The following is a 13,747-nucleotide window of genomic DNA, read 5'->3' as shown; positions in this document are numbered from 1 at the left end:
GCATAAGTTTGCAACACATTACTATTGAACACAAATCATTATAGACGTACGCGGTGATAACTGTCAAGATATTTTTCGATGTTGCGATTTTGCAGAGCGGCAACACCTGCGTGCGTTTAAACAGAATCGGTTGAAGCGAGCGGCTTGACATGGCGCCCGAAATATATTACTCCGACAAATACTACGACGATTTTCACGAATACCGGTAAGCGCGCGGTGCGAAAACTCGACCTTATACACGATTCTAATATGTATCCGTCTTCAGGCACGTGGTGCTGCCCAAGGAGATGATGAAGCTGGTGCCTAAGAACCGCCTGATGTTGGAATCCGAGTGGCGAAGCATCGGCGTCCAGCAGAGCCAGGGCTGGGTGCACTACATGATTCACGTTCCAGGTACGCGAGTCGAGATATCATATTTCCAACAACAATTTCATAACAACAATCTCACTTGCAGAACCTCACGTGCTCCTATTTCGAAGAAAAATCACCACTCCGCTGGCGGAGAGAAACGATTGAACCGTACACCACCGACCAACGAAATCTAAACCGTCGTGTAAATAAGACAAAATGTGATCGCTTAGAATGTACATAATATAATCGAAACACTCTATTTAATTATAATTATTATTTTGCCTAGTTCTAAGCGCTATTATTTACCATAAGTCATTGTAAATTATTATTATTATTATTATTACTATTATTACTATTACTACTATTACTATACTTTTAGCTCTCCCACATGAATTATTCTAAACGGTTCATCTCTCCCAGAATACTATGTATTTTTTTACAAATATAAAATCAAAAACTATTTACTACTTTTATTAATTCTTCTAATAATTTGTAAAGAATCGCAGTATACCTATTTTAACTTTTACTAAATCGATTAAAATTAATATTATTACATAAATATCATATGAAGAAAAGTCAACGTATATTTTCACTAGTGAAGTAGATACACATTTCTATTAGCAAAAATATAATTTAACTCAAATTATACGTTGCTCTAAAATGTCTTATGTTCAAACCCAAAAGTTCTAAAAACTTTCTTTAGGTCAAAAATAAGTAAAATTTTATCTCGACAACTTTCATTAGGTCAACTCCAAAATACGAACTAAGCCAATTTATCTCTCAGACATATTACTCCATAGTTTGACTTTACTTCGATATTACACTATGTTTTAAAAATACTACAGCTATCTTTACCGATATTAATACGGACTTTTGATATGAGAGTTTTCAAACCGAGTTTTGGTCAATAGTAGGGCGCAAGAACAATTATGGCTTCTGAGAAGGGTAATTGTTTTTTGCGCTCTTCTATTGGCCAAAATTCGGTTTAGATATGCTCCATTCGATTCTCAAATTATTTTTTTTCAAATTCTGTGAATCTCAATGAAACTTAAATATTAAAAAACGATTACTAAATGACCAACTTTTGCCCTCCTCTGGAAAAAGCCGAAGTGACGTCCCTGCAGCAAACCCTAAAATGCACAAAGAGGCGTATCGCTATTGTCTTGGCGATGGTATTGAAGATATGGAGAAATCTCTTCGATTTTGACGCTTTTCAGAGAAATAAGAAATGCAGGTAATGTATTTAAGTTTTAGATAATTCGGAATAATACTTTCTAATAACAAATGTAGAGTTCCAGAGCTAAATGTAATTATGTAACCGTTCAAAGTAACAGCCAGAACATCTTCGGTTTACATAGACACTTCAAAGTATCGATTATCTAAATCACGTCCAGAAGTGAATCGACCTATCTGAGCCGATAGCTTTTTTGAATGATGCGACGGTACCTATCCACTACGACAAGTATTATCCTTTGTCTTACATTCATATTTTTAAAATTCAATTTACAAAAACAAATACTCCAACCAGGGATACTAGTGTGAGCTTAAAATAGACTGATAGAATGATATGCATTTTCTGTCCAAATTCAAGGAGGGGCAAATGCTTCCACCTACAAATGACGTCCTAATTAAACGGAATGCTGTCCCAAATAACCAAAGTAAATTACTATTAGTTCCCTTATTTGGTTTCTGTTCCTTGGGATTTGATCCAATAAATCAGATAAACCAGTGGTACAATTAAGCGGAAACATCTGTATATTATTTAGGGTCAGAATAAATATCAAATGGTTAGAATAAAAATAGCATAAAGTCAGAATTAAAATATAGGACGATCAAGTGAATTAAAAAATAATATATCAATAAATTATTTATTGTAAAAATAACATATAAAATATCTTACTTGCGCCCAGCCTGTTGGACAGGTTAGCTCGCACTTAAACTGTTAGAGCAGCAGCAAGCGAGTGTTGGTCAGAATAGTGAAACCCCATGAATAACTTTCAACGAATTAATTTAATTGTCTGTAGGACCTTAACTAGACTCAGGGAAAAGTCAAGAGGGGTGGGCAAATGTTGTCTCTCCCAAATGACGTCCCTGTCAAACTCTTGAAAACTGTTTTGCATATTGTTTTAAATGCATATAATATGTGAAGGGTATGTAGCGAAGATGATATTGAAGACATGTATTAAGTTACAGATTTTCAGGACGGTTAGATTTTTGTATTAGATAATTGTATGGGGGGTGGTCGCTAAATTAAAATTCACCCCGGACAGCACAAACCCTAACTACGCCACTAGATACTGGTCTATACAAATATATTCCAAAATTAGATAGTATACATACTATATAATTTTGGTATATATTTGTATAGACAAGTATCTATAACATCATCTCTTACATGAAATGATGTTATAGGAACTGCAAAACATATTAGATATTTAAAACATACGAAAATTCAGGTAAACTCGAATTGATCGAGACGACCCTTTCACTTTGACTATCCGATCTGGTCCAGTCGAGCACTCAGAATATCCAAGAGTTCAACTCGACCTTCAATACCGTGTAGCATCCAAAATAATATATTACAAAAATCATTTACAAATTACATTTGCAATTGGAACTTTGGCAAAAAGTTTAATAATAATATTGTTTTAATATTCTGAATGAACGAAATACAGCGCTTTACACTGTTATACGATCGCACAGTCGCTGCGTGCTTACCTCGTGAAATCGGCAAAAGTACGGTCTGTCCGTATGTTCTTATATTATATACATTTTTATTGTTGATTATTTCTAACAATTATGCTGTAGTTGGCGGATTTATACGATTATTTTATATTTTTACTAACTTAACATAATTTTATCATTTTCTCGTCGGGTTCTTATCTGATAAGTATTTATGATTTCGTAAAATGCACAAATTTTCACAATGGTAATAAGATAGCAATCAAATAAAATAGATTACCATTGCAAAGCGTGAGATTATGAGTGCGAAGCAAAAATTGGCGAGTGCGTAGAGCGAAAAAGGCGCCAGAATTTCTAAATATGGTTAAATAATTCATTTCCCAATGCTAAACATCAGTTTTTCACGTAAAACAAGGTTACACTAATATAAATATCGTTTGTATCATAAAAATATATATAATACATAAAATAAATTGGAGGTAGTAAAAAGTCTAAACATAAATATTGCTTTAACATAATAATATATATTTTATTTTTTATGTATACTATAATTAAATTATACTATCTGAAAACGAATTATTGTAAAATTTAAAATAGTTGGGAGCTAAAAAATGATCGCCAGCATAACTGTCTAATCTAAACAAATCTAAAAAATTCGATTTTTTTAATCAGTGTACTAAACATATAATTTCATTCGATGACTTCTTTTAATTCCTTATTCAAACCAGGCCAATGTCTGGACTTTGCGTTTAATGATCTGGCAATACTATTTGCAATTTAATTATCTTATAATTTGAAAGTTTAAATTTTATTTCAAAGCATTTTAATTTATTTTTATCGCGTTACTAAAAGGCAAAATTTGCACGTTTCGACACCGGCCTCGGTGGCGCAGTAGGCAGCGCGTAAGTCTCATAATCTTAAGGTCGTGAGTTCGATCCTCACCCGGGGCATTTATTTTTTGCATTTGCTCTTTGATGTTTTTGATTCTAATATTTTATTTCATTTCTTTTCTTATAAAAAATTTTCGCCAACTGTATAAACAGAGTATTTTAAAATAAATTTAATATTTATACAATATGGCGTTGAATAAATATTAAGGTACATAAGTTAACATTATTAATTAACATAATTTATTATATAAATAAATAGAAATCAGAAAACAAATAAAAAAAATAAAAAAAACTTCCCCAGGTGAGGCTCGAACTCACAACCCCGGCATCGCTCACGACCACTGTCTTATAAGTACCGTGCGCTGACCAATTGCGCCACTGGGGACGATGATGCGCCGTCCAAAATAAGCGTACAGTTAACGCAGCGAGCGCGAGAAGTATCACTACGCATGTATGACATTGATATGTCAACGCTGAATTGCGTATTCTTTAATACTATGATATATAATAAAACATATTACATTGTTTTAAAAATTAAATGTTTTTTTTTTCTGATAGGACGATTTTCTAAAATTTCTTTTTGATGAATAAAAAAAGTTCATAGCTTATAAAAAAAAGGAAATTTTTCAAGGTCCCCAATATATTTATTAAAAAATATTTTTAAAGTAATTTGCTCAAATCTATGGCAAGTACCTAGTACATTTATTTTAGAATTTAATATGAAATTTTCACGAATATCTGATAAGAACGGCAGTTATCGTAACTTCAAAAACCGATAAATCGCAAATATAATGAAAAACTAATCTTTTAAATACAAACTGGGAAAGACTTCAAAGGATCGTCCACATAGCATCACGAGGATACGAGATGACGAAGTCAATCCCAGTCACTCTATTAGCACTCAGTCGACAGAATACAACTCGATACGCCAGCGAAAACTTTCTGATTTCCAAAAGCTGCATTTGTGATAAAAAAACTATTTCTCTACTGTGGTAAATTGTACTTAATTAAATAAAATGTTTAATTAAGTACAATAAACCAGCTTTTCTATTATGACTGCAAAGTCTAACCACTTCGGCATAAAACCCGAAAAAACTATGCCAGTTATCTTGTCATTATTGTGTCCTTAAAAGCAGTTATATAAAGGTGTTCCAATAAGAGCGCCTTTTTTAAATTTCACACCATTTTTTTATCAAGTAGGCCATTCAAAATTTTTAATGTTTTTCATTTGCCAACCTTGTGTAGTAAACATGATACGATACACAAAAGAACAACGAATTATTATTGTTAAAACTCATTACAAAAATGGAGAAAGTTTAATGAAACATTTCGTAAACTTCATGGAATTTTCGGTCGAAATTATGTTCCAAATAAGTCATAAATTAGTAGATTAATTAAAAAAATGAGGAAACTGGTTCGATTGTACACAATAAGGCACCTATGCGTCATAATAGTAGGCATTCTTTCGAAAACAGCCGTAGCGAGAGAAAGTGTTACCAAAAACCCAAGGACATTAATTCGTCATCGTTCTCAATAGTTAGATATTTCAAGAAGCACCTTACAGCGAATTCTCATGAAAAAACTGAAGCTGCATGCCTACAAAATCCAATTAACTCGAGAACTCAAACCAGCAGACCACTTTAAGCGAAGAGAATATGTTAATTGGTTGATTGAACAGCAGCAAGTGAATAAACAGTTTTCTAAAAGTATTATCTTCACTGATAAGGCACTTTTTGAATTCAGTGGCCACGTAAACAAGCAAAATTGAAGAATTTGAGGTGCGGAAAACCCAAAAGTGATTCAAGAGAAGTCATTGCATCCACTATGCATCATTGTTTGGTGCGGATTTAGGCTGGTGGAGTGATTGGGCCCGTACTTGTTTGAAAATAAAGCAGGAAATACAGTCACAGTAAATGGTTTGCATTACAGGGCAATAATAACAAAAATATAAAAATTATGCGCTGCTCTAAAAACTCAATTTGACAGTTGCGAAACGTCCATTTGCTGTTCAAACCCAAACCTAACCTATACGAATTAACTAAACCCAGTTTGATCTAATGAATGTTCTAAAACTAATTATAGTTATAATTTCCATTAGGGCAAGTCTAAATTACAAACTAAGCCAATTCATCTCTTAGAGGAAAATAAGCAAGAAGAAAAAATCAATTAAAGAGTTAAAATTGTTAGATAAACGCGTTTTTAGCATTTTTCCATAAATACAATTTGGAATAGTTAAAAAATATATAGTAAGCCAATTTATATAATTCTCACTTCAAATAGATTCGTTATACTACCTATATGCAACAAATCACGGGGTATTAACTGTTCACTGTCGAAACAGTTGAATAAAAAAAATGTTATAGTTAGATTAGATCTTACTTTTTTAAAACGATAAAGGTTTAACTGTAGCACCCAATGGTAAGCGTTATAGGCGCATGATAACCGATTATTTTTGGTATGAAGCATCGAAAAATTGAAGCATCGTTGGAAGAAATGTAAAGAGCTAAAAGGAGATTATTTTGAGAAATAAATGAAATAAAATGTTTTATTACACGATTTGTGAACTTTTGTTTTTATTGTATTTATTGTAGCATTGTCAAAAGTAGTTGACAAAAAGCTTGTAATTTTGGTGTAGATATTGTTATAAGCAATTATTAAAACGCTAATGCACAGTAAAAATATAATTAAAATTTGGTCGCCGGTCACTCGGTTATGGCCAAAGCGTTAGTTTTGTGCTTGGCTTCTGTCAAACTGTTGTGTTTCGTAGAAGTTTTCCTTATTAGATTAGAAGTATGCAAAGGGGCGATCGCACGCGAAGCTATGATTGTACACGCGAAACCCGCAAAATGCGACAATAAACATTTTAGGATTTTGTTCAGAAGAAAACTTGAGGTAACCTCAAAAATGAAATTATATTTACGTTGGAGTTTTACGAGTGATTCGCGTTTGCAGTGAAATGTCTCATAAGATGAAGCACTGGGGCGAGATGGAAGACAGCATGGACGAGCAACTAGCTTATATTCCTAAAGTGAACTTCGCCAATTTGATAGAGACCGCCCTTCAGCCCAACTGCGAGTCGGCGCCGCCGGCTCAGGGGCGCGCCGTGGAGCTGCCGGTAGAGAACATGTCGCTGAAGACCGTCCGGCTGGTAGAGCACAACAGGCAGGTCGCCACGGCGATGGCCGGCACAGAAGCGCATCCGCATCCGCATCCGCATCCGCCTCCGTCTCCTCCGACCGCCGTCAATCACAACTTTGACAAAAATCAATTCAATTTTAAATTTGTGCAACAGGTATACATTTATTACGTTTTAAACAATATATTATAACTGTAGTCACAAATATGCATTCAATTTGGATTTATATCAAGTTGATTGTTTCACCGACTGGTAAATTATTAAATATATATTGTTTTATTTATTTTTTAATTGATAATTTTCTCAAATTCATAAATAAATAAATAAGCAAAATTGTAAAATATATTGTAATAAATAAAAATTGAATAAATAACTAAATATATAATATATGTAAATTTAATAATAACAATAATTATAAACAAATTAATTTTAAATAAAATACATATTAAATTCTTTGGAATAATAGTTAGATAAGGACTTATTATTATTAATAAAAGTTCTTACATTTGAATAAAGTTCTAAACTTATGTGCTAAGTATATTTAAACTTTTAGCAGACGCCGGAAGGACCTGTTTTACCGTTGGGCGCAGCTGCTAGACAGCGAGCATTGGTGCAGGCAGCTGCCATAGCTATCGTGTCGAGGCCCGGAGTTGTCGGTGCAACGCGTAGTACAATAGACACCTTAGCGGACGCGGTCGACCAGTTTCTCCGCATCCTCACTTCGACAATGAGAACCGTAGTCGATAAGGAAGCTGCGGCACATCCATCAGGTATAATTGCTAGCCGAGATTGGTTGCTATAAGTCGTTTGGGACTACTATCTATTTATATATCGATTTATTACATATTATAAAATATATATGATCGGAAAAATGTTATTTTCCACCAAAGCAAATACCTACATCCCATTAAAAATGTATATGATTCCTTGTTCAACATCGGAACCGTAATTCCGCCAAATTATCAAAAAGGATATATCGGATTTTGGCAATCAAAAGGTTAATGTCGTATTTTTACATTTTATAGCAAAATTACAAAATATGTACTTTTGTCGAGGTTTCACTGTATTTAATAAAATTTTGGGTAAAAATTAGAAAAAGTGTTTCTCGAACTTTTCACTTTTAGAATATTAAAGTTGTTAAAATTCCATTTGTTTTCTTATTATTTAGCTTTAATACATTACTGATAAGAAGCCAAATAATGGCTTTGATTGGGCAGCCAGTTTTTAGCTGTAAGTCTAAATTTATTTAAAAGTTGCATTTAATCTGTTAAAAAATGTGGTAATACGAAGAATATTTCAACTTGATAATATACATCTTTTCCATTTCTATTTTGTAAACTTACCAACAGTTCTCAAACTATTTTTAAATTTAAATTTTAAAATCGTTTAAAAACAAACCATTATTTAGAAATATATGCCTGTAATAGAAATTTAAAGAATATTACTAGTAGATCTAAATTTTATTTTATTTAAAAATTTTTAATGTTTAAAGAACTAATTATATTGACTTGAAATATGTATGTTTTTAGAAAATTAAAAAAAAAACATTGTTTTTTTTAAATTTAAATATGTTTTTGTTATTATTTATATTGCCTAAATATGTTTGATAACTCTTTAAATACTTATTATTTAGTATTTTTTAAGAAATCATCAGTGGATCTAAATATTTATATTTTTTCAATTTTAAAGTAGTATAAAATATATCATTTTATGATTTACCTCTTATTAGAGATATATACATTTTAACGATTTATTTTACTTTTTTGTATTAGTAGATATGTTTAATAATTTATTTTAACATTTTTCTGTTATTAAATTTCGTTAATTTATTTTATATATTATTTGGCCTCTACGGAATTTTTTGTATCTAATCAGAAGCTCTTAATATTTTTTATAAATTTATTTTATAATATTTTTTGTTATGTTAATCTATTTCGTACTCTTAAATTTATTGATATTTTCTATAGAAATCATTTGGTTCAGTAATTATTGTGCAAAGAAAAAGTGCACACAGCAATAATTTCAAATATATACACATACATATGATACATATAAGTAAATTTAAGAATAAGTAAATATATATGAAAATATTGTGCATTTAAAACATATGTAAATATGATTTTAATTTTAAAATATCATGTTATAAAAATATTTTACAATTATATTAGTAATTTAGTATGATATACTTAACGGATTTTGGAATTTAAAGTAAAATATATTTGAAAATCAAACAATCAAATATGCAGTGGCGTAGATATGGGGGGGGGGGGCGAAAGGGGCGGGCGTTGCTTGGGGGTGGCATATTCGCGATGGGATTGTCTAATGTGGTTCTTAACCCTAAATGCACTAAAACATTTATAAATCCATGAATAAAAAGAGCTTAATAATAACCAATTTATTATTTTAAGAAATACTAATTTTATGACCTTGCAAAAAATGTATGCGGGGGCGGCGGCAATTTTAAGGATCGCCCTGGGCAGCACATACCCTAGCTACGCCACTGCATCTACGTTAAAATTTTTCACTGTGAAATTTATGTGTGCGCAATTTTCGTTTGTGAATCCGATCACCACATCATTTACATTAAATTAAATTTAAAATTTTATTATATAAATATAATGTTTTTAATTTATATATAATTTCTTCAGCTATATATGTTAATATATAACTATCTGGGATTTTAAAAAACAGTGAAAGATCAACCACTGTACATGTGCGGCGATACTGCTTACAGGATTAAAAAAACAAATTATATTATAATCTAACTTAAAATTAATATAAATGCTTTGTTGTTTAAAAAGTTTTTTTCTATTTTACTACTATTTGTTTTCTATGATTTTAGTTGATTTTAGTTTATTTTTAAAAAATCACCAGTGTTTTTCAATTATTTTAAGTTGCTTAAAATTTTATTAATTACTTTTAATTAAATGAGTTCGATTTAACAGGGAATTATTTTAAGAGATATATGCATTTAAATAAATACTTTGTTCCATACATCAAATTGTTTGTGCGTTACAATAATAAAAAATGAACATTGAATAAATATATCTATGTTCAATAAAAATATTAGATTGAGCAACATTTTACTTGTGGTGTGCATTAAAATATTAAAATCTGAGCATTAAATAAATATATCTTTATAAAATAAAAAAATTACATTGAGCAATATTTTATGTTCAAACCCAAAACTAACCTAAACTAATTAATCTAATGGAAATTCAACAACTATAATTAGTTTTAGAACTTTCATTAAATTAGGTTTGGGTTTGAACAAAAATCGGACATTTTTCTCATTAAATGTATTTGATTTTTGTCAATTTTTTTTTAATATCAAGTTTAAAAACAATTTTTATTATTATTTAACTATAATTTAACATATTTTATATGCTTTTAATTTAAGATATTTATAGTTTCTAAAAATATTTTAGAAATTTTGCGACAATCACTAGTAGATTTCTTTTTTGAAATATTTAGAAATCGTATAAAAAAACATTTTATGCCTATGAAAATATACATTCATTTTAGAATTTTTAAGAAACTCAGTGGTTTTTAACCTTTTTCGTTTTAAATACAAATTTTAATTGTTCCCAATTCAAATTTTCATAATAATAATCAAATATATATTTATTGTCAAACGAAAAAACTCATTTGGAAATAATCGAAAAAAAATGATCAAATTTGACTTTGACCAAAAAGTGGAAGGTGACGGCAGAGATGCTTTGTTTTACTTTTAAACATTACAAATGTAAAATCTTAATCGAGATACCTATAGGCTGTGAAGGATTCTCATTAATTGATAAGTGTCTTCTGCAATTACACTTAATCTCTCACTAATCACCCTAGATATATAAAAATTCAAGTACTGCAGTTCAATCCTATAAATCCACTTCATATTCTTCCCTTATTTTCAGGATTCGCTGATGTAATGAGTAAAGTGTTCACGGAACTAGGCGTAGCGGATTTACCCCGATGGTATAACGACACTGTTGTCTCGTGCCACGACGCGGCTCAGAGAGGATTCGAAGAGGCGCCGATCGCTGACGTTCCTCAGCTTCACTTTCCGGCTAGTCTCGAAGGTTTGGGAGACACGCTCGGACCAGGATTCCAAATGCTGCATACGCTGGAGAGCGGCCAGTTCCCCACCCGTTACCTCTTGGACGAGGACAACTTGGACCTTAGCGTGGGTCTGGTAGACGAGGAGAGTCCGCCTGTTTCTCCGACGGCGAAGAAAAAAATAAAGTTGAACCATATATCTCATGACACGTAAAAAAACTCAATGTGATATTATGTATATGCTAAGCTAGAAATTACAAAACGTATTATGTTTGATAATCGGAGACGGACGGGAGAGTTTCTGGGTTTAAAACCGTAAATAGCTCGTTAGGATGATTGAATAATTTATAAAAATTGTTGCAGACTTGTGAATCATGAGTGTAAAAAGAATGAATGTTAAAAGTGATGGGCCTAGAATTTGGCTTTGTACACAACACCTGTCGTCTCTGTTAAATAATTTTAAACGACGTTGTTTTTTAAGCGTTAATAGTCCAGGATTGAAAAATTTAATGTATATTTAAAAAAAAATACATAACGATCTGTATTTTCTATTTTTATTATCGAAAAATGTTTTATATTTGATTTAAATTGTACTTACCTCGTATCGATAATACAATAATGAATAAAATTCTCCCACCTTAGATTAAGCACGAAAAGACTGATAAACTTTAAAATATTGATTTGTATTGTTAAAAAAAGATAATAAATTGCGTTGTAAATAATTTTATGAATATAATCCCATTTTTTATTAACATAATGAATCAAATTTGTATATTCTTCAAATTCTCTTACTTTTTGATTTAGATTTTTATTTCATCGATATTTTTTGAAGATGTTGAAATTTTACAACATAAGCACAAATTGAAAAAATAAAAATATTTTGTATATACATTTATAAATTGAATAAATTCCGTTATTCGTCAATTAATTTTATTTCGTACATGACTTTTGGTGCCATTGAATTTTTCTTCCGTTACACTTAAACAAATTAATTATTGATCGTTTTGTAAATATACTTAAAATAATGTTACATTTCGACGTCCGATTAATATTTTTGTAACCCATTTTACTGTTTTAATGTTATAATAATAATAACAATTTAAAAAAACAATTCCAATCCAAGTAATATTTTCAAATCGTTAAAACTGATATAAGTATTATTTTTTAACAATCAAATGACAACATGAGTTGCAACCATATTTGCCGCAACCGTCGATTTATGTTTAATGTAAATAATTTTATGTTCTTATTTCAAAATATTATTTAAAAAATGATTTTCTTATGAAAGCAATAAAACAACATGAAAACTATAATCTATAAGTATCTATTTTTGTTTGAGATTGGATGAAGTAATGTGCTATTTGCTATATAGAAAATTGATCTGTTTGCATTTAATACTAGATAGGGACAGGCAATTTAAATATAAATATCAGGCGACGTTTCTATTTAAAACAACGGTGTTCGTAAGAAAGCAATGATTTAAGATGCAATGCGTATTTGTTGTTAATTGCATTGAATGACGTAATGTGCTATTCGTTTACATGTTAAATAGGAAATGTTGAAATTGATATCAATTGCTGAAGCTGACAGTTTGATCGCTCATACAGATAAAGCTGGTATTTTTAATTACTATAATAAATTATGCTTTCTTTGTGTGCTGTGGATGGTGACCCTAAAGAACAGGCTAATGGTTTTTCTATAAAAATATATATTATTTTAAATAATAATTCATAAGTGGTTTTGAATAATCGATAATTGAGGTTGCATACAAGACATTACAATGTGTAATCATATCACGTGTCAGTTTATTAGCATCATAATAATCATATATCATACAAGGCCAACCTTGCTGTAAATGGTTTTGATGATCTTATTATGATTTCATTAGGAAATTATTAAGGCATGGAATGTAATGATTTACAATATATTAATTTTAGAGATGAGTTGAGATGAGGGTAATTAAGGACCGTCTTATTAACACATTGAATACCGTGCACAAATTTGTGCATTTCAGAAACCTTGCATTGCGTGCAAAAATTTGTGCTGTCATTTGAACTTCATATAAAAAAATCACATGTTAAACTGTGTATTTACCGTAATGTATTCATTTAGTGCTCTAGCCAAAGATGTTACTAATATTTATGAACTAAAATAATTGAAAGAAATCCAGAGGTTCAAAACACAAAAAAAAATTCGTTTCAGTGCAGTGTTTACAGATTTTTTTAAAGTATAACTCATACTAGAAGTCCGATGTAACATCGGTAAGGATATCTCTCATATTTTTAAAACATAGTGTAATATCGGAATTAATCCACTGGAATTAAACAAACGATTGCGTATCTGAATAGACATTGTCAAAATACTAGCAAAAATCCAGGAATACCTGAAAAACCTGAAGGGTAGTTTCATAATGCGATGGAATGCGTTTCATATCTCCGCTGACAGCGTAGCAGCGTATTCTATAGACTATGCTGCTTTTATGCATATACAGTATATCTATATCTTAATTAGACAATAACGAGTAGTTAGACTTAATAACAATTAGATAGAGAACTGAAAGGTAAGTTATACTTCACCAAATTCTCAAGGGTATGTAAGTATTTAACTGGTCGGAACAATGTAGTCCGTAAGATCT

At 30.6% G+C, this 13,747-nt stretch overlaps 2 protein-coding genes and 2 non-coding genes across 5 annotated transcripts; 3 read left to right on the top strand and 1 right to left on the bottom strand.

The window, feature by feature from the left end:
* Window positions 1-79: 79 nt before the first annotated feature.
* On the top strand, window positions 80-811 carry Cks30A (Cyclin-dependent kinase subunit 30A). The gene is made up of 3 exons (XM_088196018.1): window positions 80-205; window positions 266-393; window positions 455-811. The coding sequence occupies exons 1-3, from the start codon at window positions 150-152 to the stop codon at window positions 514-516; spliced, it is 246 nt and encodes an 81-aa protein (XP_088052144.1). The 5' UTR covers window positions 80-149; the 3' UTR covers window positions 517-811.
* A 3,099-nt stretch (window positions 812-3,910) lies between these two features.
* TRNAM-CAU (transfer RNA methionine (anticodon CAU)) lies at window positions 3,911-3,983 on the top strand. The gene has a single exon. It is a non-coding gene; the product is annotated as a tRNA-Met (tRNA).
* A 233-nt stretch (window positions 3,984-4,216) lies between these two features.
* On the bottom strand, window positions 4,217-4,308 carry TRNAI-UAU (transfer RNA isoleucine (anticodon UAU)). Its single transcript is given in 2 exon segments — window positions 4,217-4,252; window positions 4,271-4,308. It is a non-coding gene; the product is annotated as a tRNA-Ile (tRNA).
* A 2,315-nt stretch (window positions 4,309-6,623) lies between these two features.
* LOC148230279 (uncharacterized) lies at window positions 6,624-12,036 on the top strand. Of its 2 annotated transcripts, none has more exons than XM_088195187.1 (4): window positions 6,624-6,815; window positions 6,876-7,215; window positions 7,613-7,829; window positions 10,971-12,036. In XM_088195187.1, the coding sequence occupies exons 2-4, from the start codon at window positions 6,880-6,882 to the stop codon at window positions 11,324-11,326; spliced, it is 909 nt and encodes a 302-aa protein (XP_088051313.1). In that variant the 5' UTR covers window positions 6,624-6,815; window positions 6,876-6,879; the 3' UTR covers window positions 11,327-12,036. The 2 variants fall into 2 exon arrangements, with proteins under 2 accessions (XP_088051313.1, XP_088051314.1); XM_088195188.1 differs by having other exon boundaries at window positions 6,650-6,815; window positions 7,616-7,829.
* Window positions 12,037-13,747: the final 1,711 nt, after the last annotated feature.

The sequence above is a fragment of the Plectrocnemia conspersa genome, unplaced genomic scaffold (assembly GCF_051122295.1).
Source record: "Plectrocnemia conspersa isolate PC_06_02 unplaced genomic scaffold, ASM5112229v1 ptg000010l, whole genome shotgun sequence".
Classification (NCBI taxonomy): domain Eukaryota; kingdom Metazoa; phylum Arthropoda; class Insecta; order Trichoptera; family Polycentropodidae; genus Plectrocnemia; species Plectrocnemia conspersa.
Note: the sequence above shows the minus strand (reverse complement) of the source record. Positions and strands in the feature narration are given on the sequence as shown.